This window comes from Bactrocera neohumeralis, chromosome 3, assembly GCF_024586455.1.
Source record: "Bactrocera neohumeralis isolate Rockhampton chromosome 3, APGP_CSIRO_Bneo_wtdbg2-racon-allhic-juicebox.fasta_v2, whole genome shotgun sequence".
Taxonomy (NCBI): Eukaryota; Metazoa; Arthropoda; class Insecta; order Diptera; family Tephritidae; genus Bactrocera; species Bactrocera neohumeralis.
The window spans coordinates 13396981-13422978 of record NC_065920.1 but is presented as its reverse complement, the minus strand read 5'-3'; the positions used below and the strand labels follow the sequence as shown (position 1 = coordinate 13422978).

The 25998-nt window shown below is 34.6% G+C and overlaps 2 protein-coding genes and 1 long non-coding RNA gene across 10 annotated transcripts; 1 reads left to right on the top strand and 2 right to left on the bottom strand.

Moving 5' to 3' along the window:
- Positions 1-374: 374 nt before the first annotated feature.
- Positions 375-5963, bottom strand: LOC126753964 (sodium- and chloride-dependent glycine transporter 2-like). Its single transcript, XM_050465756.1, has 10 exons — positions 5584-5963; positions 5256-5387; positions 3984-4153; positions 2185-2276; positions 1974-2109; positions 1578-1908; positions 1324-1490; positions 1134-1262; positions 839-1045; positions 375-774 (listed from the first exon to the last, which is right to left on the bottom strand). The coding sequence occupies exons 1-10, from the start codon at positions 5744-5746 to the stop codon at positions 490-492; spliced, it is 1812 nt and encodes a 603-aa protein (XP_050321713.1). The 5' UTR covers positions 5747-5963; the 3' UTR covers positions 375-489.
- A 2017-nt stretch (positions 5964-7980) lies between these two features.
- On the bottom strand, positions 7981-23103 carry LOC126752107 (sodium- and chloride-dependent glycine transporter 1). 8 transcript variants are annotated; one of them, XM_050462671.1, is made up of 10 exons: positions 22447-23103; positions 14256-15116; positions 12587-12718; positions 12297-12513; positions 12022-12142; positions 11620-11962; positions 11397-11554; positions 11149-11277; positions 9302-9508; positions 7981-9238 (listed from the first exon to the last, which is right to left on the bottom strand). In XM_050462671.1, the coding sequence occupies exons 2-10, from the start codon at positions 14704-14706 to the stop codon at positions 8966-8968; spliced, it is 2031 nt and encodes a 676-aa protein (XP_050318628.1). In that variant the 5' UTR covers positions 14707-15116; positions 22447-23103; the 3' UTR covers positions 7981-8965. The 8 variants fall into 8 exon arrangements, with proteins under 8 accessions (XP_050318628.1, XP_050318630.1, XP_050318631.1 ...); XM_050462673.1 differs by having other exon boundaries at positions 22757-23103; XM_050462674.1 differs by having other exon boundaries at positions 22811-23103.
- Positions 23104-23271: 168 nt separating this feature from the next.
- LOC126752108 (uncharacterized) lies at positions 23272-24348 on the top strand. Its single transcript, XR_007665960.1, has 2 exons — positions 23272-23687; positions 23758-24348. It is a non-coding gene; the product is annotated as an uncharacterized LOC126752108 (long non-coding RNA).
- Positions 24349-25998: the final 1650 nt, after the last annotated feature.

Genomic DNA, 25998 nt, shown 5'->3' with positions numbered 1-25998 from the left:
TAACATAAACATATTGGAAACAATTTTTCATTAGTAAAGATGTCGTTATAGGATTGACCTTCGACAAAGAAAAAAACACAAAATAGCTACGACTTGACAAAAAAGTTTTTATTCGCTTTTTTTTACTTTTTCGAATTTAAAAAAACTTAAAATTTAAATTTTCCAAAATCCGAGGCAGCTATGCAAGGCAAGATTTATATCAAATTTCAAAGAAATCGGTTAGGTAGAACTTGAGATATAATTTTTTTGAACACCTAAACTATCAAATCATGAAAAAAAACTTCCGATTTTTCATATTAGACTAGGCAAGAATACATCCTTATATGTACAACTTATTCACTACCAAAAACTCGAAATTAAATTTACTAAATCAGTCATGTATAAAAACATATATATTTTTCATATTTATATAAATCGTTTTCAGTGCTAAATATAACATTTTTTCCTATAAAAAATCACATTTGTAGCTAAACTCAAACAAATTCTTAGCTATGTCACAGTTTCCTCCTCAAGCTCATGCAATTGATGCGTCATATCCGCATTGCGCATTGTTTGCTCGTAACGTTGTCGGTCCTCTAACTCCACGGGATACCAGTCCATGGGGCGGCAGCAGCGTTTGAAGCGCGTCTTAAAAGTGCCAGTCGTTTGTAACATAATATACATCATGTAACCAGGTACATACAGCCAGGGCAGCACAATAAATAGCAGCGCAGCTATTTGTACAACCGTTGTGCCCAAATAGTGGTAAAGAACGGAAATGAAAATCGCTGTCAGCTACAAAATATAGAAATAACTAAACATTAGCTAGAAAAATTAAAGCAAATTAAAAAGTGCATACCAAAAGCGCTATCAGGCACAGAGGAGACACAAATCGCAACACATAAATCTTGCATGTGCTGAAGCTTTGACTTAACATAAACTCAAGATCGCGCTGAAAACGTACACGCCCGTAAACCCACAATACAACGAAAAATAGCAAGAGATTGAGCGCGGTTTGCGTGACGACCGTGTCATTGGAGAAAATCACATGTAAAAAGACACCTTTCTGCAAAATTTGTGATTAGAAAAAAAATTAAAAATTTCGATTAACAAAATAAGTTTGTTGATATTTTAGTGGCAAGCGCCTAGCTTACATTGGAGCACGTGTATAACGAGCATATGCCCAAAAGGCCAATAACAATGAGCGTCACTTCCGTTTTACGCGTGCGATATCCTTCGAATTCGTCAAAAATGCTCTGAAGTGTTGAAAGCAAGCTAATGCTCTGTTGAAATAAAATTAAAATTATTAGCATGGGAAAATTAATTTTGCGAAATTGTACATACAATTGTGATTAGCGCCGCTAAGAACAACATTGCGTAATATAAAATACACCATAGATTCGACCACGACATTTCCGCCATCACGCTGCCGGTGGAGAGAAATAATACCCACAACTTGCTTATATAGACATATGAACGTGAATTTTCACTGTTATATGCTTTTTTAATTTCTGCAAATGGTTTTATTAAGTACTCATAACGGTATATATAAAGTGTATATAAAATGTATATCGGTCTCTAATTCACCACAAACTCACCATCATAAAAAATGTCAGTCACATAGACAATATACCCGAAGCAGAGAAATACTAACATTTGCCCAACACAAATGATCCAACTATTTTGTGTAATTTTTGTTTTGAATTTATTGAAACTGGCCAGGGATATGATGGTACCCCAACCGGCGCCAAATGCTGATATCACGAATATGCCCACTGAGGGAAAGCTTGCCAGTTGCCTATCCCAACTCGGTAAGAAGAAATCAAATAGCGAAAGCAAAGGATTTTGCGGTACCAAAGCGAAACGTATCACAGCAATTAATAGCAGGATGAAGGCAGTAAATATGCTGTAGCGCAGCACGGTGCTCAGCTGTAGAATTAAAAAAATATATGTAATAAAAATATTTTTAATAAATAATGCAGATTTTTAGCCACCTTCTCAAAGCTGTTGAATTTGTAGAATATGGCCGCAATGAGTGCCCATGTGAGCAAAGTACAAAGCAGCATCTCCCAAGAGATATAGAAACCCTCGCTATGTGGGTCAAATAGTTCCATGTGATTAAAACGAGAACTGAAAAAATGTGTTAGAAAATACGGTACTTTTACGCCCTTTCTTACTATAATTATATTATTTAATAAGCATTACTTTAAAAATAAGTTCGAAGGTATTTGGTGCGTTACAGTCCAAAAGTAACTGTTCTTTGGTGGCAGTGTGTCATTTGATAGAATATGGCAAAGCTGAAATTAAATTAATATATATATATAGTGCATACATTAGTGTGGGTGGTGGTAGTCAAAAAATATTAAATTTCTCATATAAAAAATTAAATATTTTATTACAATTTTTATTAGTACAAAGAAGTTCTGAAATTTACTCTGTCGGAAAAAAGATACGACCGCGTTGGCAGGATAACTCCTCAGGATCACCCAAAGTTAAAAAAGTACATGTTTTAGTTAAAACCTTAACTTAGAACTTGGACAAAGAAAAAAAACTGAAAACTGGATTTTTGGCCGACATTTTTACAAAAAAATTTGAAAATTTCGGTGAAAATTTCGCAACATTTTTTTTTTTCAAATAGTTGTAATCGAAAAAAATCTATCGCCCAAGTCTTTAAGAATTGTATCTCAAATACCTGTGTAACATTTCATGAAAATCGATTGCAAAATCTTGCGAACCGACTTCTAAAACATAGTTTCGATAAAAACGCGTTTAAAGACGGCGCACTTAGCCTAGCTGGCTTCGAGCGCACAAGTTCTCAAGGCTGTATATCCAAACTATTACTCGGATCAAATTGAAAATTTAGGACAATACTCTAGAGGGGTTCTAGAGTTTAATAAGACAATAAAAAAATTGATTTTGTGACACCCGTAAGTCCATGTAACCCCCTAACAGATAGAAAAATTCAAATAACGCTTCAAACTACTTGAAAAAATATCCCTAGCTCGTTTCATAGATTTTATATGAAGTTGTATACTCTACAAAATATAATAATTTTTTTTTGATATTCTGTACTTTAATATCGAAGGCTCAACACAAGAAGGATAGATCCACTTAGCTTGCACTTTACTCGTTAAACTTAAAAATAGAGAGACTCTAAGATCCTATCACAGGCGACCCTTCAAGCTACCGAAATAAAGGAGTCTTTGCGGTCAGGAAAACTGCTGAGATAGCCAACAACGCAGGAAATGGCGTAAATAGTATCAATATATACGGCGATAACCAAGCAGTAATAAATGCATTTCGTCAGAAAATGACTGCCGAAAAACGGCTGCATATGTATATACTGAGTTACAAGCCATAACGGCGTTCCGGAAAACAAAATAGCTGATGAGAATGCCAAGAGTGCCATTATCTTGACTACCAAAACAAGTAATGAAATGCGCAAGTCATTAAAAACGATAGAAAACGATAGACAATGAAATTTCCCTAGGGACTAATACACGGATAAGGTTGAGATGAAATGCCTATAAGGCATGCAGGAACGTCAAGATCATGTGCAAGGCAGCTGAAGAAAAACACGCAAGCTCTCTACTCACACTGTTTCGAAAAGACTGCACGACGATTGCTGGCCTGGTCAAAGGTTAAAATATAGAGGCATCACATTGATCACAAATCACCAGCTGGCGTTACAAAGAACATGTGTGTCTATGTTTGTCGGTGTAATAGACCTTGGATCGCGGTGCAATCCTCATTTATATATCTTTTTATTTATCTATATGTGTATCGAGCAAGTTAGCTGATGTAACCAAATCTATTCTAACCTTTACTTTAATATGAAGAATTAAATAAAATATAAAGTTGATTATCTTGTTTACTAAGTGAGTAATTTTTGTTATTATGGTTCATTTATACACTTCTATGAATTTCTATATTTTTTTTAGTATTTAATAAAGTTTTTGAAAAAAAAAATATCGCACAAGTATTTAAACATTGTTTTTACTCACATGTCGCACTTCGTTTTCTGTAAAATTGTATGACCAATGCTTGATGCCCTCACAGCTCCAGGGTAAAGTTGGGCGCATTGAGTGAATTAAATATAGTAATGGTACGGCAGCAAAAACGCTGTAATAAGTGAGTATACCCAAATTCACAGCCAGACTAATGTAGCCAATTCCTGAGTATTGAAAATAAATACTTTTTTTAAATTAAAATATTTTTTTTTAGAACGAAATAATTTAAATTCTATTACTATACTACTTTAATACGTTCATGCCATTAGTTGGGCTCGAATTATAATGAATAACAATTATATAAATTTCTGACTCACGAGATTTTAAAAAATGTTATCTTTTCTGATATTAATTGACAGTATTGAAATTGGACTTACTAACTAATATATTATCTTATTAATTAATTAGTCTTAATGTAAATTATTAAGGGGTTATACAAGTATACAGTTATAATTAAAAAAATCGATTTTATTATTTTATTAGTCTTAATGTAAATTATTAAGGGGTTATACAAGTATACAGTTATAATTAAAAAAAATCGATTTTTTTAATTATATTTTCTTAGTGTACATACATATACATATTTAAGAATACACACACTATACACATATCTATCCGGTGAATATTTTCGAAATTTGCCTGTAACAAATTTGGAGAGGTTTTTCAGTGTGCTTGGAAGTACAAGTTTTTCTCAAAATAATGTGTTTAAAGTCGGTCACCAACATTACTCGAAAACGGCTAAAGCGATTAGCCTCAAATCTTAACACGAGCTTCTTAAATATATTTGTTAGCAGATTTTTTCTCACAGATAAATTCTTTTTTTAACAATTTAAGGCCGAAATTTTTAGAAATCGCCATTTTGTAAAAAAAAAATATTTTGCTTATTCCCTCGATGAATTACTAGATTTAAAATTAATTTTACGAAAGAGGATTTAATGGGGAGATATAGTGTTCACCGTAAAACTTTTTTTTGAGAGCAGCTCCTGGAGATCAGCTGTAGTTTTTTTCCAAATAAATAGTTTTGCTAAAATGTGTACGAATTTTTGGACTAAAAAATTCTGGGAAGTTCACTTTTTTTGGCCTTTTAATCTTAATATGTATGTATGTATATATGGTCACATAACTTGCTCTTCCAAGAAGTGCTTTTAATGCTTCGCTTATCAACTAATTATCACTCTTAATATAAATAATTAATGACAGCTAATATACTTAAAGCTTAAGGAAACAGGGAATATCTGCATAAATTTTTAAATTAAAAATACTCACCCTTAAAGAGTGGCGCTATACGAAATGCCGATATGAAGCCACTACTCGAAAATTGCCCCAGAAACGATTGCATTACGAAAAGTGGAACAACAAATAGGAATAAAGCTGCGATATACGGTATGACGGAAGCGCCTAAAAATAAATTGTTTTTGAAAAATGCAACGAAACAAACACAGAAAAGTTTATTTTCATGTTTGTTGACAAAAAAAAATAATAAATGCTCAAAAGAAAAACAACAATTATGCGCAGTTTGTTATGCTGCCTCTCAATGTAATTATTTTACGCCGAACGCTCTTCTCATAACTTTGCTTTAGACATATTTACTCACAACCAGCATATGTGAATACAATCCAAGCTATGGAGAAGATATCTAAGCGAAAAGCCAAGCTGATGCCGGTAAATATGAAGTCGCTGGATTTGCTCCAATAGCCACGTGCCAAATCCGGTTTGTACGGCAGACGACCGCTGTCATAAGAACTCTCGTAAATCATTTCAACAAATTTTGTCTACACGCACGCGCACAAACACACAGACATGCTATGTATGCCAATAAAATATTGTTTATTCTTATTTAATTAATTAATTGTTTGCAAAATTTTAAATTTTCACGCAAAACGAAATTAAAACGAATGCAGCAAATTTTGACAATAATCGCGACGTTACAAAGCGTTCCATGTGCGCAGAGTGTCGAAAAGCAACTGATCAACAGCTCAACATTTTCAAAATTTCGTTCACATCGCCATATGTATGTAGCAACAATTGCGAGTGATTATAATATGGTTAAAGAGAAAAATGAGCAAAAATAACAAAAGAAAATTAAAATTTAATCACTTGCATGTTTCATTCACGTTCGTTGCAATTGCTCAGCTTTCGACCGAATCGAGCGATATCGGAAAAACTCTTCGCGCTGAAGTCATGCATGAGCGTATGCAAACACAGCGCTGAGTTATATGTTTGTACGTAAAATATTGAAATTATACATACAAATATATATTTATAGATTTGTTTTGATCGAATATTTTAATTTTTAGACGAATTAATATATGTATGTATGCTCGGGAGCTAGGGCAACGCGACGACAATAATAGTTTATACGTGTACTAATCATGTAAATAACAATATATACATATACGTATGTACCGATGTGTACAAACATAATGGTTTATTTTGAACAAATAATTAAAAAATAATTATAATAATTTATTTTTTTGTCATTAATACCGTTTAAAGTTCAATGCCATCAATGGGTCAAGAATCACGATTATATTTTACGCTTAGTACTCTAAAAAATAAGTTCTTAGACACACATACGAAAATCGCTTCATGTATGAAGTCTTAATTGCGACGGCTCTACAAAATGGTCTTTCACATCACTTCGCGCCGTTAGTGTCCCCCAAGCACTGGCCAGGCACGGCGCCTGCTTTTCTTATATAGAGCTAGCTGGCAGCCAACTACCGTTGAAGTCGCCTTGCGATATTAAAATCATATCACTTCGCGCCGTTAGTGTCCCCCACGCACTGACCAGGCACGGCGCCTGCTTTTCTTATATAGAGCCAGCTGGCAGTCGACCACCGTTGAAGTCGCCTTGCGATATTAAAATCATATCACTTCTCGGGGTGAGCGTCCCCCAAGCACTGGACGGGCATGGCGCCTGCTTTTCTTATATAGAGCCGGCTGGCAGCCAACTACCGTTGAAGTCGCCTTGTGATATTAAAATCATATCACTTCGCGGCGTGAGCGTCCCCCAAGCACTGGCCGGGCATGGCGCCTGCTTTTCTTATATAGAGCCAGCTGACAGCTAGCTACCGTTGAAGTCGCCGTGTGAGTCTCAAATCACATCACTTCGCGGCGTGAGCGACACTGAATCATCGGCCAGGCACGGTACCTGCTTTACTTATATGGTATAGAGCCAGCTACCGTCATTGTGTCCCAAAATTTTTGAGAAACTCGTTTGCAAGGAAAATATTTTGATTGCTTTGACAACCACAGAGATGGCCAGCGACGTATCCGGGGAGTTTTTGACACCCAAATTCAGAGATTTTATTTCAAATTCAATGAGTTTACGAGGTAACATCAATATTAAAAATATGTTAGAAGGAAAACCATCTACTTTTCCTTCCAGAAATAAATTTTGAATTGCTGTTTTATTGGTTTGAAACTTCACTAGTGAAAATCGGAACTCTGGTCTTTAAATTAAATGTTTTCTCGCTTGTTTTTCTATTTTGATAAGCACTGACTCATAAAAAATATTGAGTATGATATCTCTCTGAATTATAGTGCGCCAAAATAAGTCGACATTTTTCGCTTTACAGGTATACTCCAAGCAATAGTTGTTAAAGACCTCAAACAAAAAAATTAAAAAAGTGTATTATTAAATGTGTTTCCTTACTATTGGAAAGATAAAAAAATATTTCTAAGTATATACTATTTGAAAAAAATATTTTGTCTCATACAACTTTTTCGTAAACTTCAAACCGTACAAAAATTATCTAAGGTTAAAAATTAAATTTTTTTCAGCATGTACTTATCTTTCGCGTTTCAGAATTTTTGCTCACAGAAAGTGCTTGAACACAAAACTTTCAAACCTTTTGCATCGTACTGACACTTTGCCCTCTCCTCTCAACTTTTCGGCTGTGGCTAGCTTTTCCGCGTTTGCGTACGCTTTTGCTCTCTTCTTCTTTGTGGTGTACTTACGTACGTATATCCGCACAGAGTTGAAATACCATTTGCAAGTTTTTTCGCATTTCAAATCTATTTCCAACTTTAAGACTTTCAAAATGTCTACATATCGTATTCAATTATTGTACATAACTGTAGTAGTTGCATGATATCCTAACTTACGTATATAGTTTGGGTATGTATGTAATTACACACATACAAATGTATATACTAGACACAAACTTACATTCATGCATTGGTATGAACATCGAGTATTCTTAACTGTTATATCACTTCGGTATAATATACATAATTAGTTCGTGTGTATATAAATTGACATATAATCTCTTATAAAAAAAGGCAGCTTAAAAAACTACAAAGCATTCCGATAATATTATTTACTCCCCTGCATACATACTTATACTAACATACATACATACGTATGTATATATGTATATGGATTTTCATAAAATGTTTAACATATAAAAGCGCTTACATATAGACCGCTAGACACACATACATACAGACATACATATATGCGTAATTTCCTACTGTCTTAATCAATCAAGTTACAGCTTTGAATGATTTTTATGAGCGAGCCATGCGCTCGAATTTGATGTTATATAATATTACTTAATGTTCAGTCAGTATAAAAGAGATTTATGCTTTTTCATGGCTTCATATGATCGTTTTATACTTTTTTTTTTTAATATAGATATAATATTTTATTAATAAAAATCGTAATTTCCGTATTATTTGTTGCGTCATCTTTAATCAAAGAAAAATAATGAGTGTTTCATTATGGCATAAATGCTTTCATTAAAAAGAAAGTGAAGTAATGGAAATTGTTTTATTTACTAAACTCATTTAAAATTTTACGATTCATAGCAAACACTTTATCTAATTTAGTTTCGTAAATATGCCAGCTTACAGCTATAAAGTCAGGAAATGCTCTAAACATCCTCCGTTTTATCTGACTCTTAAAATTATTTGTTCGTTTGCTATACATAAGTGTTTGTATGTATGTATGTTTGCTTGTCACATTTATAGTTTTAAGCATTCACAGCGCAGTTCTCTTCACCGCCTTCCATTACTAGCATTTCCGAGACGCCCATGATCTCCTCGTAGAAGCGGCGATTATCAGCATCGACGGGATGCCAGTCGTGCGGTGCAAAGCATTGTTTCAGTCTATTACGCAATGTGCCATTGGTTTGGCAAATTTTATAAATCATATAGGCAGGCGCTATGGCATATATCACACATTGACTGACGATAACCAGTGCCGTTGGTGAGTTGTCACGCTCCAAAAAATAAAGCGTTTGTATCTGTAAGCAAGAAAGCGAGAATTCGAATATAATGGAGATCAGATATACAGCCGTACTACTTACAATGCTTAACACAAAGAACGCGGGCGTTAGAAAACGTATTAGAAATATCTTAAAACTCGAAATCGTTTTGCCCAACATAAATTGTAAATCGCATTGAAAACGTTCGCGTCCATAGATCCAGGTGGTCATGAGCAGGAGTACGAAAGAGATAATCAAATGTGAGAGTATGACAATATTGGGCAGCAGGTCCAGATGTTCAAAGCCTTTCTGTAGATTGCAAAGAAAATGTAATGATTAAAAGATCAATCAAATTACTTATTATTATTGCTTTTGCTTATGTGATAAATGGTTCTGTAGACCTAGAAAAACCTTAAAAGTGTGTTAAACGAATGTTACTCGATTCGAAATAAAATCAAACCGGTTTGTTGAATATTATTGACGCTGAACTCTTTAAACAGAGTTAGACTTACGCAATATCACTTTCTTAAGGGGTTCCATGGGTTTTTGGGTTTCAAAAATCGATTACATTTTATTGTCTTATTACTCGTATTATACAATACCTCTAGAACATTGTCCTAAATTTTCAAGTTGATCCGAGTACTAGTTTCGGAGATGCAGACTTGAGAACTTGTGCACTCGAGGCTAGCTAGGCTAAGTGCGCCAACTTTAAACGCGTTTTTCTCGAAACTGTGTTTTTGAAGTCGGTTGGCATTATTTCTCGAGAACTACTCAACCGATATTCATGAAATTTTACACAGATCCGTGGGATACAATTCTTAAAGACTTCATCGAAGGATTTTTTGTGCAATTACAACTATTTGAAGAAAATGTCGCTATTGTTTTTTTTTGTAAAAATGTCTGCCAAAATCCAATTTTAATTTTTTTCCCTTCCATGTTCTAAATTAAAGTTCTGACTAAAACTCGTATTTTTCACTTTAGATGAACCTGTAAGAATTTATACTGCCAACGCGAGCGCATCTTTTTTCGACAGGTCAGCGGAAATGGCGATGCAATGGCCGAGTTTAAAATATAATTTATTCCAAAAATTTCAGAATTTCTTTGTTAATAAGTAGTTTATGTTTGTAAAGGGCTGTTTTTTACCCGAGCAAACCCATATAAACCCTTAAAAGTACTTCAAATACAGAGTTCTGCTAAGCTGGCATTAGTTGCTCGGGTAAAAGAGGTCGCTCCTTGGAAGCTCGATATGAAGCTAAAGAGCATAGATTTCGACATTAGTGAGACAACCCAATGCGATTCACACAAATTGGAGGGGAAGTTCGGACAAGCTTAACGCGGAGATGGTGGAGAGAATTTGAATATATACTTATGTACATTGACCTCTTTGGTGAATTGAAAGCGACTACTATATGATACACAGATTTCTGTTCGTATCATGTATTCTTTTCTAGACTCTATTTATAAACTAAGCCTTATGTTTTCTTCAATATTTTTGAAAAAAATAAACAGTTGTTTATTTAGTTATAACATTTGATCAAATTTGGCCCAAGAAGTAGTGTTCTTGGAAGTCAACTTTATCACGACAAGATTATTATTATTATTTATCGAAAACTTGTTTCATTCAAGTCGTTCACCCACCTTTGATAAAAGCATAACAACATGGCATCGAAGAGAGTGCAGAAGACCTCAAAATATCTTCTAAATCGACCCAATCCAATTTCAGCAAAAAACCTAAACATTTCGTAAAAACGATGTCAAGTAGTCGCTAAAAATGGCTCAGAGGCTTATTTTGAAGCGGGGATTCGTATTCAAATGCGTTGTAGCTTCCAGTGTGCCTACATTTTTACATATACGAATATGGCATACTCTACTTATATATGCTTGACTAAATACATACTTATAAGTATATAAACTATATGCCGAATACACATAAAATTGTAAAGACTAACCTTGGTGCAAAAATAAATTGACACAGTCAACATCAACAATGTCAAAGCGATTGTTATGCGTGATTTCTTTGTTCTTAATTGCTCGTACTCATCAAATAAGGCCGTCAGCACAGACATCATTTGAATAATCTAGTAGAAAAACAAAGGAAAAGCCAGGAGTACATTTATTTATTTAAAATATGACATTGTAAACACTACGATTATATATATATATATATATAAATATATATACAAACCACATTACTTACAATTGCACTTAGTTCCGCTAGAAAAATCATGCTGAAGAAGAGGAAACACCAGAAGTTCGGCAGACTCGTAAAACTACCGAATAGATATGCAAAACAGAGATAAAGAAATTGCATATAATGTTCCTCATCGAAATGAAAGTGTAGGAAGCCCACGTGATCTGTGAAAATATATATATTATTTATTAATTATTTATAAATTTAATAGATGTCACTTTGACAGTACCTTCGAAGTGATCGAAAGCGATACGCCCAGAAATCATCGCCATAAAAGCGAGCAGCACATGTGTGCCGCTCACCCAGTAGGTCAGCTTCTCGCTGTCACGGTGGAAGCGATTGTGACTGGCTAGTGTGAGTACGTTACCCCAACCGGGGCCTAATAACCACGTGGACATGAAAATCGCTGTGCGCAAACCACCCAAAACACCGCTGAAACTGCTCTGCAGCGTCGGCTTAAAGTAGTCCACGAAGGTGTCCCAGTCAAGTCTTATGTAGCAGATGAGATGCAAGAATATCGCCAAGAAAATGGCAAACATAATGACGCATGTACAACGAAAAAATTTACCAATCTGTAAAGTGTGAAGGCAAATAATTAAAAACTGCTTTTTATTTCAATTCAGTTACTTACAAATGAGACGCGCTTCAGCAGTATGCCCAGTGTGAGCAGCCACACACCCACAACACCACAGAGCACGGGCCAGGATATCACATACTCGTGCGGCGTGTTATCATCGGTGAGAATGATATAACTGTGTGGATACAATATTAATACTTATTTCATAAAATATTTTTTAGTAAGAAGCCTGAAAGTATGCATCAATTTGTGCATTTTTTACGTTCTTGAATATATTGAGTTTATACTTTTAATATTATTTTATCAAGAAAGCTTATACACACACTTACCGAAAAAACTCGACAGTCGCATGCGGATCCAGCGAGATCTCATCCGCGTCATATGTTGAATGTGTCGAACAATTGGGCGTATTCCACGCATTATCACAACTCATCCACGGTATCACAGTGTGCACGGCATTGGCTGCATAGATAAGCGGTACAGCTGCCACAATGCCATAGTAGGCAAGCGAAATTAGATTTAGCAGCAGTATGGAATAACCAATGCCTGTTGCGGCGGAAATAAAACATGATGGTATTGAGAACTATCGAGCTGGAGTAAGAAAATAGTATAGATTTACCTTTGAAAAGCGGCGCCACACGAAAGGCGGAAATTAAGCCCGAGGTTGAGAATTGACCCAAGAAGGTTTGTATTATAAAAATTGGAATGGCATATAAAAATATCGCTATCAAGTACATTGGCAAAAAGAAAACTGTAAAGAAATAGAATTCATATTGATGAGTGCGATGCATAAATACGATTTTATGAAGGGTATAACAAAAATTTTAATATAATTTTTGCTTGTGTTTGAGTTGGAGTATTTTTTTGTTTGGCTAAATTTTAAAAGGCATCAAACTGCAAAACATCAATCTGTGGTACATTTTTGAATATTCCCTGAACATAGTTTGACCTTTAAATTGTTAAAGACTGACTAAAAATATTTTAAAGCACTAACTCTGCGACCACTTACTTTTGAGTTGACTATAGTATAGAAGGATGGAGTGATGTGTAGAAGTTCACGCAAGTGAAGAAAGTTTTCTGTGCGCCATTCACTTGTGAGTGGTCAGAAACGACTTCTTTACAAATGGCTCAAGCAGCTCATGACTTCTTGTCTTAGACCAAGTATCCTCTGCGTAGCCAAAAAACATCCGTTTAAAGGCGAAGGGAAGTGAGAAGACGAACCATACCTCCGCAGGGTTGAGAGCTGGGTTTGAGACTTGCCACATAAAAAATGCCCCCAATGAAAAAGAAACGACAGTCTCGTATAAGAGAGGAAGAACGACAGGTGTGCTGTTGTAAACTCGGCTATAACCGCGTAAGCGGAGTCTATGCCAATAAAGAAGATATTAGAAGGAGCTTTTGATTGCCTGGCCATAGCGAACATATGCTGAAAACTGCAAAGCTGATGAGCTCGCAAGAGAGGACTCCCTTATCTCGATTACGTGACATTGGAATGAACAAGCTAATTTGCTGCTTTCCTCTTAAGATCTAACGGCCGATCCAGTTTTCTAATCACACGGCTGCGCTTGTCACAAGTCACAACTTACTGGCATTACATGCGAGCCATACGGGCATTATAAGCGATGGCACATGTAAAAAGTGCAGAGGAGTAAGTATGAGAAAGATCCTAAAACACTGCTTATGTCCGACCTTGTCTAGAACTCGGCTTAGAAACCTAAGAGCTTCACAGTTCAAGGTACTGGAGAAAGAATCAGAATTAGATATCAAGTCTCTCCTTGACTTCGCAAAAAGCTTTGAAGTCTAGCACGACATAAACTTCAGCTCGTATTTATAACATCTGGCGTTTCAAAGGACCTGTGCGTCAATGTATGGCGTTGAAGCCAGCCAGTGTAACCTAACCTAACCCATATTTTTTTTAAAGTTATATAACTTTTTGATATTAGTAAGTTGATTACACTCATATATATTAATCCCTCGGCGGTTGCCACTCTCGAGAAACGCGAGATTTTGCTGTTCGTAGAAATACAACTTTTAAACGCGAATCTTTTTACCAGAGAAATACTGTAATAGCTTTTACTTCCTCTTGATCTCTAACCGTAAACGCTATCTAGGCTGATTTCTTGCAAGGTTAGGCAATTAAGTGATAACAGAATACTGAAATAAAGACAATTGTCTACTGTACTCCGCGAATTAAAATTAACTCGGATTGAGGTCATAGGCAATAAAGAACAAATAGTGGCTTATCAAACTAAACTATCGCATGTACTTGTATGTCTGTGTACACTTACCGCCACCAAAAATCATCGCATAAACTGGCACCTCCGAGAAGATAATCGAACCGAAGGCATGACTTGTGCAGGCAAAATAAAAATCTGCCGTCGCCGACCATTGACCGCGACGACGATCGTGCTTGAAGGGCCGTTGTAAGGTCTCATAAGTGCTCGTGCCCGTGATGGGCGTCGTGACGGCTGTGATAAAGTTGTTATTGACATTGTTATTATTGTTGTGCTGGCTATCGGTGTGATCGTTTAGCTCCGTATGAGGCTGGCTGTAGTGGCGCGGCGATTGATTGCGCCTTGTTGGCGCTTGATAGCCACCATTGTGCTGTTGGTAGTGGTTTTCATGTTGATGGTGGTTATAGTCATTGTTGGCTACCAATATAACGGGCGGTGTATCATCACTGTCCTGCTGCATGCAGCTGCTGAGTTGTTGTTTGGCGCCGCCAAAGATCGATTTCATTGTGGTGGTTGTGTGGGGTTGTAGTTGTTGTTGCCAAAACGGAGTAGCGACAGCAATTTGCAGCACTTTGTTGTTGCTGTTTAATTTAATTTGTTATTAAGTGGTTGCGCAATTATTTCACCATTGTCGCATTTGGGTGGGAGAGCGTGGTGTGTTGACCACATTTGTGAGGTCATAAGTAAACGTTGTTGTATTTGCGCAGTGGTTTAGCTGTCAGCGCTGCGCGGTGCATAAGTATTGGGTGTTAAATTAAATATTTATTGCAGTTTCAGTAATCTCCAAGCGATTTGTTGATTCTTGCACATGTTGAAATGATCAAGTTTTCAAAGTGATTTAACACATTTTTCAAAAGTCACGTATGTAGGTTTGATTATTTGTATTTCTATTCGTAAATTTAGTAATGTCTTCGGCTGTGAAGAAAAAATAAAAAAAAAAAATAATAATAAAAAAATAATTGTCTCTGGAAGTTAATTTGATAAGAAATTTTATTTATATGACCATTCATAGCGAAATCAGGCAAAAAGCATAAATAAAATAAAATATAATGATAAAGAGTAAATATTCATTCGTATAGTGAAAAAATAATTAATTTGGCGTCATAAAAAAATGTTTTAATACATATCATCATTTCAAATGCAAAACAACGTATCATCAAAATATTCGAAATTGAGTTTTTTATTGCTAACAATTTACTCCATCATATTGCATATATGTATCATAAACTTTTAAGCTTCCGCTGTCGAATATAACCAATATATGAACATTTTATAACCAAAATACACATTTTGTTTCAATATGAGTGGTTTTTATTATATCGTTTTTCCTTTATTTGCTAACTTATACAAAGTGACGTTACGTTATTTTGCATTTTAAGTGACGACATATATTTTTTCTTGATATTTGCGGCACTTTTCTCATACTAGTTTGCATTTTTCACAACAATTTTAAATTATCAATTTTTTAAGTTGTCATATTTCATACTTTTTTCCGTATAAATAATTTGTTAAAATCGCGTTACATTTTTTAAGTTTTTCACTGCACTCAAATTTCGATAACTCAAAATTATTTCAATGAGCTATATATATTTATGGTACAGAAGCCATAGTTCAAACTCTCACTTCGGTTCAACTGAAATATTTTCAATTTACTGAATACACGTATTGTGATGGCATTTTATTTAAAAAATCACAAATTCAAAAATTTTTGCACTCATATGAAGGCACTTATATATGTCACCGGCCGACCGATAAATAATATCATATACATATATTTTTCAAATATTTTCACATTTGCCTTGTCTTTTGAAATGCAATTAAATACACATTTAAAGCCAAAAGAAGCTAAAGAAAACGATCTCCAGCGCGCCACAGTTAATCAAAAAATTATATATATATATAGTATTTATATTTGAGTATACAATTATTTGCATACATATATACTATGAGAAAAAAGACTTATAATGAAAAAAATCTGTCTAAGCCCTAATACAATTACGAGTACTCCTTAGTAGCAGCACACAATATAATTATTTTTCAATTTATTTGAAACAAAAATATTTTTTTTGCCATAAAGTGCAAATGGTGCAATTTTTTTTTCAAAATAGCGTGAAATTTCAATTGAATTCCCATAATCACGTACAAATTTCGCGCGATCAACTAGTTATTAACCATTCCCGTCTGGTGGCTCTTCGCCTTTTTGCGCTTTTGTGCACTGGACAGTGCTTCCGAACGTACTGAAATATATTGAAACATCGAAGTTTCGTTTTTCAGCAAAATAAGCAAATAATTTGTATAGTATTCTAAGCATTGTGTTGATAGATAGCCATTGTTAAAATTCCAATAGCCAACGCATGGTGGCGGGGAATAAAGGGGGCGAGAAAGCAGCAACAGCTGTCCGCTTCAACTGACTGTTTGGCAGCGTCTGCTTGCGATTAGCGACACACACACAATCAAGTGCATATACAACACCCATATATATAAATTATACTTGTTTAGGTGTGTGTGTGTGTATATGGCTGCTCAATGTTGCTGCTGTCGTCATTGTTCCATATGTATGCTCTTTGTTCGCTGAACGCACGGTGCTATCCTCAATGTGTTTTTTATTTGCGGTAGTCGCTAAGGCTTAGTGCATGTCCACTTATTTTTGTATGGATATATATGTATAGTATGTAAGAGGACATTATATTATAAATATAAAAAATAATATTAGGTAATTTTTTGTTTTGGGTATATTAAATAATAAGCAATGAACGTAAGTAATATTAAAATTTATTCAATTTTTGAATCTTTTATACCCTGAAAGCATCCAGAAGAAAAAGTTTGAGACCCATATAGTCTATATATAAATTTATCCATATCCATCTGTCCGTCTGTATATGTGCAATTTAGTCGCTCTCTTTTTGAGATATAAATTTGAAGTTTTGATCGTGTTCTCTTGTCCCTAAGAAGCTGCTTATTTGTCGGAATCGCCTATATCGAAACACTATATCGCTTAGCGGATAATGACAAGACATCTTCACGAAATAGATTACTGTCTAAGGCAACACTAAAATCTCCGAAGAAATTGTTGAGATCGGCTGACTCTAAATAAGCTAAAGCTATAAGAAACCGTGCTTCATAGCAAATCTTCTCTTCATAAACACCAATCTTTCAGAATTGGTTTTATATTTCAACTTGTCGGATAGCATAAAAGTACACACACATCACTTATAGTGAGAAAAGATCTAATAAGTGCTATTTTTCTTACTTTATACTGAATAAATGCATACCAAAGCACTGAGATTGTTTACTTTCTTAAAAACGTGTATGATATCCATTGCGTTTTAAGCAACAAATACTTCTGAAGAAATAAAAATTAGCATCAGTTTGTTAATTGAAAGATGCTTTTGAGAATCTACATAATTAAAAATACATTAGTACATAACTAGAGATCTTTTTACAAAAATGTTTCTTGTGTGTATGCCCTGAACAGGTTTAATTTAGCCTTGCAACATGTTGCTATATAGTTTTATTCACCTAACCTAACCAAAAACTAAGCGAGATAGATATAGGGTTATGTATATAAAAATGATCAGGATCATAAGAGGAGTTGAAAACTGGGTGACTGTCTGTCTGTCCGTGCGTCCGTCTATGCAAGCTGTAAATTCAATAAAAATTAAGATATCTTGCTGAAACTTGATACACATGTTTCTTGGCAGAAAAAGTACTAGTTCGTATTTGGGCATAATCTGACCACTGCCAGACCCACAAAACGCCATTAACCGAAAAAATATAAAGTGCTATAACTAAACACTAAATTAAGATATAAAACTTCAATTTTGCACAGGGAATCGCAGTGGCAAGACGAATCTTTGCAAGTTGCAAGAGTATAAAATGTTCGGTTGCACCCGAACTTAGCCCTTCCATACTGCTTCCAATTGCTTCCATTTAAATAATAAAAATAATTTTTTAATAACATAAAAATAAAACAAATTAGCAAAAATATATTAATTTCTTTAGAGCAAGGATTCTGTAATGTCTGCGGGGCGTATGAGTAATTAAAACGACCGACAAAAATTTTTGCGCGAACCAACAGGGCGTATAAGTGCCCAATTAACTTTATCTTAAGGATATATAATATTTTGTATAAAATTGTTCAAAGAAATTTCTGGTAAGCAGAGAAAGTATATAAATACACTCAAGATCAAATTTGACCAGGCGTGCTCTAAAGCAAAGTAACAAAAAAGTTTGCTTAGTTCGATCATTTGATCTAAGTATAATACATACCATATGTCAATTAGTGAAAGCTTTAGCTGGCGACCGGTTCAAATATGATCTTGAGTTTATATTAAAAAATTTTGGTTGTACCGGTCATTTGATCTCCATATGACAATTAGTGAAAGCTCTCTTGACCCTGTCCGGGTCAAATTTGATCTTGAATGTATTTACTAAAGGAATATAACTTTAATAAAGTAAAAAAAAAAGCAATAACATTAAAATAAAAAAAGTTTTTTTGTATTACATAGTGTTAATTATTATAAATACACCATTATCATCACAACTATAGTGACGCGATAAACTCTAGTAGCAAGTTCGCACAAAAAATTGTTAGGTGTTTTGCTAAAAACTCTCATTCATTCGCTCTCTTTCCCACTCGATTGCCGAATTAACGTTAAGCAAAAAGAAAGGAAAGCGCAAAGATGCCAAGCAGCATTATTTCAGTAAAATAAATACTCAAAATGAAAGAAAAAAATATATATGCATATATTCAAATAATATGCGATGCGCTAAAAATCTCAGAGAGAACATGTGAATTAAAGAGTGGTTAACACTGAGCGTTGCTGATTTTCTCATTTGCGCGCTAATAACAAGCTTTCCGACAGCAGAGCGTCATAGCGACACAAATACATACACGCACATGTAGATGAACAGCTGATTTTTGTTTTGATGCCAATGCGAGCAGCAGCCTAGTGCCTATCTTAAATGAATTGGTTTAACGCTTGTTTATTTTAAACAAATTAACACAACGAGCGATTGCCTTTGTGTACTTTTAATGCGCTTTCCTTTCCATTCGATTGTTTATTTTTTCCTTTGTGCTCATTAAATCAACGATGAAGTGCAAAAGTCATTTACTAATTTGATCACACGCTATTTACTTTTGTACGCGCATATATTTGTAGTACAAAGTTGCGGTTTTATAAATGGATCTGAGTCATTCGGTGGATGGTTGCAGCAATTAGACATTATTAATGCTATTCGTGAGCAAGTCAAATCAACGCGAAGAAAGCCTGTAAGTTTAAGCATTTTGCATACCACATTTGTTGTTGGTTTTGTTGGCGGTAGAAGCGATTTATTGCCAGTCTGCCAGGCATATTAAATTGATTATTTACTGTTGTGTGCGTGTGTGTGTGTGCGAGTGTAATAATTTCCGCGATAATATTTGCCAGGCAACTAAAATGCAAATAAACTTAGAATAGCTATAGATTTATTTGATTATAATGATTTATAAGGAATTATTGTGTACTCGTACACTCTGATATTTGGGATTTGCAGGTAAAGTAAAACAGTATATATGTACGTATAATATATTATTTTATTGCAAATGCTAAATTTTATATTGATAATATTTATTGTAATAGCAGCTTAAATTTTTATTTTTTTTATATTATCCTTTTTTAATTTTTTTTTATATATTACTTTTTAACAATTATTTTTTTCATTTGCTTTTTATTTGTATTTCACTTCAATTTCAATTCATTGCACACAATTTTTCAAATTTTTGCATTTTTTCATTTTAGGCAATTTTTTTATCTTTTCATTTTTTTAATTCTCACTTCATTTTAAGCTTTCAAATTTTCGTTTTTTTAAATTTTTGGCAATTTTTTTCATATTATTATTTTTTTTATTCTCACCTCATTTTTAATTTAAAATTTAATTTTTCAAATTTTCACTTTTTTAAATTTTTTGTTATTTTCTTAATTAAACCCTTTCTTATTTTTCGCTTTTTTCTGTAAATTATATTTTTTTTAATTCTCACTCCTTTGTTAATTTACAAATTTAATTTTATCACTATTAAAAAATTTAATCACTATTTATGAAAACGTTATCACTTTTTATACAAAAACTTATTTATAATTTTTTCATAGTATTTTAAGTTTAAATCACTATTTACCGCGACTTTGGACGTGTTCTCATTTCATGCCATATATCTGTCATATTTTGTTGGTTGCTCTATTTTTATTAGCGCTTGAAGAATTATCTTTTCATAACATTCTTGTTTACTTTCTCCGGCTGAGTTTGGTAAATACTTGGCTATACTGCTTTCTACAAATACACACACACACATATATATGATTCCCCTATTTATGCGCAGCGGCAAATATGCGCAGACACTCGTTTAAGAGCAACAAGAGCACCAACAACAACAACAAGTAGCAACAACTAGAGGTAATGATAAGAGGTCGCAACTAAAATGGATACAAAAGTGTAGACCAGTAAACATATTTTTTTAAGATTTTGACAACGACTAAAATTGTCGGGGGCAATTTGAGTATTAAACCAAAAAATAACAATGGATCAGCTCTTATGCACTTGTCCCGCATTGGCAAGACTACGCTGTAGCATCTGAGATCTCCACGGTATGATACCCCGGAGGAGGTATGGATAGTGAAGCCGCAGAGGTTGTTTAAATTCGCATCAAGCGCAGACATCCTCAAAGATTACTACTGCTCTTGGATCTAGCAACTGAACTCCATCTGATATCGCGAATTACCAAAACTAGTCTATGCGTGGCTTATTGGCCTATCAGATTAACCTAGCCTGACTTAAATTAATCGTTGAAAAAGGAAGAGAATGTGGCAAAAATGTAAAGAAGATTAAATTACCTCGGTCTAAGATCGGTAAGTGAAAGGAGGCGGATAAGTTGAGTTTTCGAGGGCAAAAACGTTTAATCTGAATTTCTAGAAAAACCACAAGTCCTATCGAAAGAAGTTACATGCCAAAGTTGTAAGTAATAAAAATATCTAGAGCATTTGTGTTAACACTTTGTGACATAACCTCAAATTTTATGTGAAAAATTAAATTTTTTATTTCGTAAAGGGTATGTTAAGTTTGCCACGATTTTTGAAACACACAGAAAGAAACATCAAAGAACCTATAAAGCATATATGATTGCATATACATACATACATGATAGAAGGATCACGATCAACAGCAACAACATGATCTAAGTTTTTGTAAGTAAACCCTTTGAATTTGTGAAGGGTATTATAGCTTGGACTCAAGCGAAGTAAAGTGTTTTTACAGTTTTTACAGTTTTGTTTTTTAATTTTTTGACTTAATATTCAAAAAAAATCTTAGTTTTTAATATAAAATGCTCAGAAAAGAATAGTGCTGTTGGTAAGGTTTATCTTCGTTGAACTCTCTACTTTCTGATGGTATGGAATATATGTATATACACACACATATATACATATATACATATGTATGTATATAAATATATGAATTCTAGGCCAATTCTAAATCTCTAAGGAATTTTGTAAGAAGTCGAGTCTCAAATACACTCTGAGACCTAACATGGCCACTGGCTCACAACCGTAAATTTTTTTAAATCTCTTTAATTTTGCCCACTTACTTTGATACTCTCTCCGCTGCAATTTGGTTTGCTGGGTAGTGCCAGTGTGGGTGTAATGCTGTTGCAATCACACACGTTAATATATAACTTTGCTTGAATATAGACAGCGATGCTTCTATACATACATATATTAATAGGCGCATATGTATCTATGTAACACATAGATTCACATATATTTAAAAATAAAAGTTATTTATGTACATATGTATGTATGTATGCACACCAATTGCGTGCATATGCACAAAGCTTTGCAGCAAAACAGACAGTATCAAGCAGACACACAGTCAGCCCAAGCCGGCGCCACTTACTTACACACACACACATACATACGAATGGTATAAGCATGAGTATGCATATTTGTTGCATTGTTTCTTTGTTATGCTGTTGTTGCAGCGACTTGCGAGCAATGTTGCTTGCATACTTGCATTTCATTTCCTCAACGGAAAACCCACAATTATGCACTTTGTAACGGTTATTGCATATATTTTGCACCTTTTTTCACTTCCGTTTAACACAGCGTCTCTTTTGTTTTCATAATAACACAAAATTTAACACTTTTAAGTAAGAATTGTATATTTTTTCGCACTTCACGCAACGCTCCTGGCGAATTTACGCTACACGCTCGCTCACCGTTTCACAACTACTGCTTGCTGATTGCGGCCTGCGGACTGCGAATCGCACTCGCTGCGACGGCTCGGCTAGAAGTTTGTATTGTGCAATGCTTTCAACATTTCGCTGGTTACTTATGCAGTTGTTGTTATTGTTGTTGTTGTTGATATTGTTGCTTCCTTTTTTGTTTATCCATTGGCTGTGCAGTTAGTGGCATACCAGCAACAACTTTCCACCAGCACCATCACGTAATTGCAACAACAATGTGGCAAATTGCAAATCACATTGCATAAAACCTACAACAACAAAGCACAGCTAACAATTCACTTACGTGCCACCAAATAAGCCAAATCGAACGCGGAAAAGTTGCAGAAAAATCACTTACACTTACACTCACACTTCTATCGTCTGCATATACCGAAACAGGCGAGAAAGCAACAACACCGCCGTTCAATACACAACGCTCATCTGCCGTACCGAACCGAACCTACCGTGCTTGGACTAGACACCCAAATAGCAATCTCCGACTCTGTCAACTAACAACTGGCGATTTTCTTTATTCTGCTGCTCCCAAATCGATTTTAATCAATGCAACGCTACGACACCAATGACGCGCACGTCCACCCGAAGTCGTTGCCGACACAAAGCGCACAGCACTGAGACAACAAATCCACATGATGCGCGACAGCGCACAAACCAAAAAAGCTATGAAAACAAAAAGCTGCGACGAAGCGTTTCATTTTCATTTTCATTGCACTTTTTCCACCAAATGTTTGTGTACATATTTGTTAGTATATGTAGTTGCTGTTGTATTTGTATTTTTGTTGTTGGCATTACCTTTTATTATCAGTAGTTGGCATTGTTGGTTGGTTGGCTGCTGATATTGGAGAGCCGAGGCCTACTAGTAGTCGCTCCGCCGAGGAGCCACAATAGCATTCGTTTGGAGCACCGGCATTCGAATTTGTTTTTGTATATTATTCGCATCACTCAGCGCCGCCAGCGAATTCCAATGCCGTGAGAGTTTGCGAGAGATTTTTGCTAAGCTCGAGTGTATTTTTTATGCTCACAGCACATTAGTGCTTTGTTTGTATAGTTACGTATGTGCAGTTGCGGCGAGTATTGCGAAAAGGCGCGAGTCCAAAAGCCAATGTACGGAAAACATCTTCGTTCGCATACGTAGTGTGGTCGGTAGGAAATTTTTGCAGCTAGTCACTTGCCAATAAGTGATATTTGTGGTTGAGTGTGGAAAAGTGAAGTAAATGGTATAAGAATGTGAAATAATTCATATTTCTTGAACAATTTATGATTTCATATGTGTTTTAAATATTTCAGTATTGAAGTTAGTTAATGCAAACTGTTACTTTTTACTACGAAAAGGGAATACATATTTTGCCAGGAAGATGGTAACACCCAAAAAGAGACGTCGGAAGAAAGTTGGATCCACGGGGGAGCTGCGGGACAGTTCCTATAGCAAGAAGTTGTGTGTTTCGGTGATACCACTCCTTTTTGGATGGCCGGAAAGAGGTAACTGGGAGACCTGCGACTTCGACAAACACCGACTAAGTATTCGTTCAATTGCCCAGATGTTAAATTTATCAAAATCTGTGGTTCATGACATTGTGGCGGAGCACTTGAACATGCGCAAGGTGTGTGCGAAGATGGTCCCAAAAGCTTGGCATCCCAAAGCTTCCACAGCCTCCCTACACCCCAGATGTAGCCCCCGGACTTTTTTGTTTCCTTGCCTGAAAAGGCCTATGAAAAGCAAGCATTTTGACACAACAGAGGGAATCCAAGCAGCATGCACCTTGGCTCTCAAGGTTATTCCGGAGAATGCCTTCCGTGACGCCTTCAATGCTTGGAAAGCCTAGTTTTTTAGTTTTTAAAAAATTGCAACGATTGGTTCAATAAATGTTTTTAAACCGACTCAGTCCTATTCCTTTCCGAACAAACCCTCTAGATCTGCCATATACACTGACAGATCAAAATATATAAAGGTTTTCCACTTGACGAGATATCTTCAGGAAATTTTGAGAGAAATATTGTGAAATTTTCGAAGACATTGTTAAGATCGGATCACTACAGCATATTCCTATCGGGTGCCATATAAAAAGTAATATGAATATGTGAGCACATGAGTGTTATTGTTTATACCTTTTTATCGCAAACAAAAACGCAATGAGTAAATAAGTAAGATGTGTTTGCTGACTAAGCTAATAAATAGATATCAATATTCATAACTGCAATTATATCAAATCAATTGAAACCGGTATTTCAAACGATCATTTTATAAAGCAAATAATTTAGAGATTTTATATTAAAAGACTTTCTTCATTGAAATACTTTTTAATACATAAAAAACAGATAAATATACTGTTTAGACTAAAAATGATATCATGCTGCTGATTATAGATTTTTGTCATTTATAAATGTGGACATATTATACACTTGTGATATCAGAAAAAAATTAATATCACATTAAAAAAAAAATGTATGATAAGCTCGGAGTCCTCTGCAATTTATAACCTTTCTGCAATAAAAATTTAATTTTCTGTTATTTATCCACGAAGTTTGTTCAGACAAATGTACATACTATATGTAGCTGTGATATAAACAGTGTCGATTAGCAAGGAATGTGTGCTCGTATTACGCGCTGCAAGTATTTATTATTTCAAACAAATGGTAATTAAATCTTTCAAACTCGTTTAAATGGTCCACTTACATTTGAGGGTCATTTCATTATTTGCAATTAGGTTTTCTATTTTTAACTGCACTTGCTGTGTGCTTAGGATAAGAGGGTGTTTCTAATTGAGCAAATGATAAAAATATGTATTCATTTACTTATTAAAAAGAAATTTAGTAAACTATTGCTACTCACAGAGGTTCATGATTCATGATTTTGAAATACATTCATACATATAACTATATTTGGCTGAGAAAGCTTTGGAGCAAAACCTCACCCGTGTCATTCGAAATTTGGCTTAACGGATGTACCATCTGAGACTAAGCCGCGACCAACATTTGAAAGAGATAATCTTCAAAAAATAATTGCCAACGAATGTTCTTTTAAAAGATAGTACAAATTAATATTCATTATATGTTATTGTTTATAATCATTTAGGAATCTCATTTATCAGAAGATTTCTGCTAAATAATTCCAAATATTTAAATAACATTATAACAAAAGCGTAAAAAAAGCACCCTATAAATATTATATATACATATGTACGTTCATTTTCTTTAGTAACTGTTGTTGTATTCACAATAAAAGTCTCCGCTTTGATTTTAATTAACCAATTAATTTTGAACTTGCGTGACACTCAGTATGTCAAGCTTACGTAGATTCGGACTTTGTCATGACAGTTAATTGTGAAATTAAAGCTGTTTTCAGTTTAAATTGTTATACATGTGTAATCGGGGTTAGTACTAAAAGTGAGAGGAGTAGTATTCTCAAAACTAAAACAAGCGCAACTATTTCTGACATTTTTTTATTTTGAATGAATGCTTTAAGTAATGATATAGACTTATTAAAAAGTTAGTCAAAACTAGAAGCATCATTCTATTCGGTTACACCAA

What these genes read in the sequence shown, in the direction of transcription:
- LOC126752107 (XM_050462671.1), bottom strand. Translation starts at nt 14,706, where the DNA reads ATGAAATCGATCTTTGGCGGCGCCAAACAACAACTCAGCAGCTGCATG. An exon ending in TGCGATGATTTTTGGTGGCG is followed by an intron (nt 12,719 to 14,255) that starts GTAAGTGTACAC and finishes ATTTCTTTACAG; the next exon opens with TTTTCTTTTTGCCAATGTAC. An exon ending in TGTGGCGCCGCTTTTCAAAG is followed by an intron (nt 12,514 to 12,586) that starts GTAAATCTATAC and finishes CCGCCGCAACAG; the next exon opens with GCATTGGTTATTCCATACTG.
- LOC126753964 (XM_050465756.1), bottom strand. Translation starts at nt 5,746, where the DNA reads ATGATTTACGAGAGTTCTTATGACAGCGGTCGTCTGCCGTACAAACCG. An exon ending in TATAGCGCCACTCTTTAAGG is followed by an intron (nt 4,154 to 5,255) that starts GTGAGTATTTTT and finishes TTCAATACTCAG; the next exon opens with GAATTGGCTACATTAGTCTG. An exon ending in CCTTCGAACTTATTTTTAAA is followed by an intron (nt 2,110 to 2,184) that starts GTAATGCTTATT and finishes ACATTTTTTCAG; the next exon opens with TTCTCGTTTTAATCACATGG.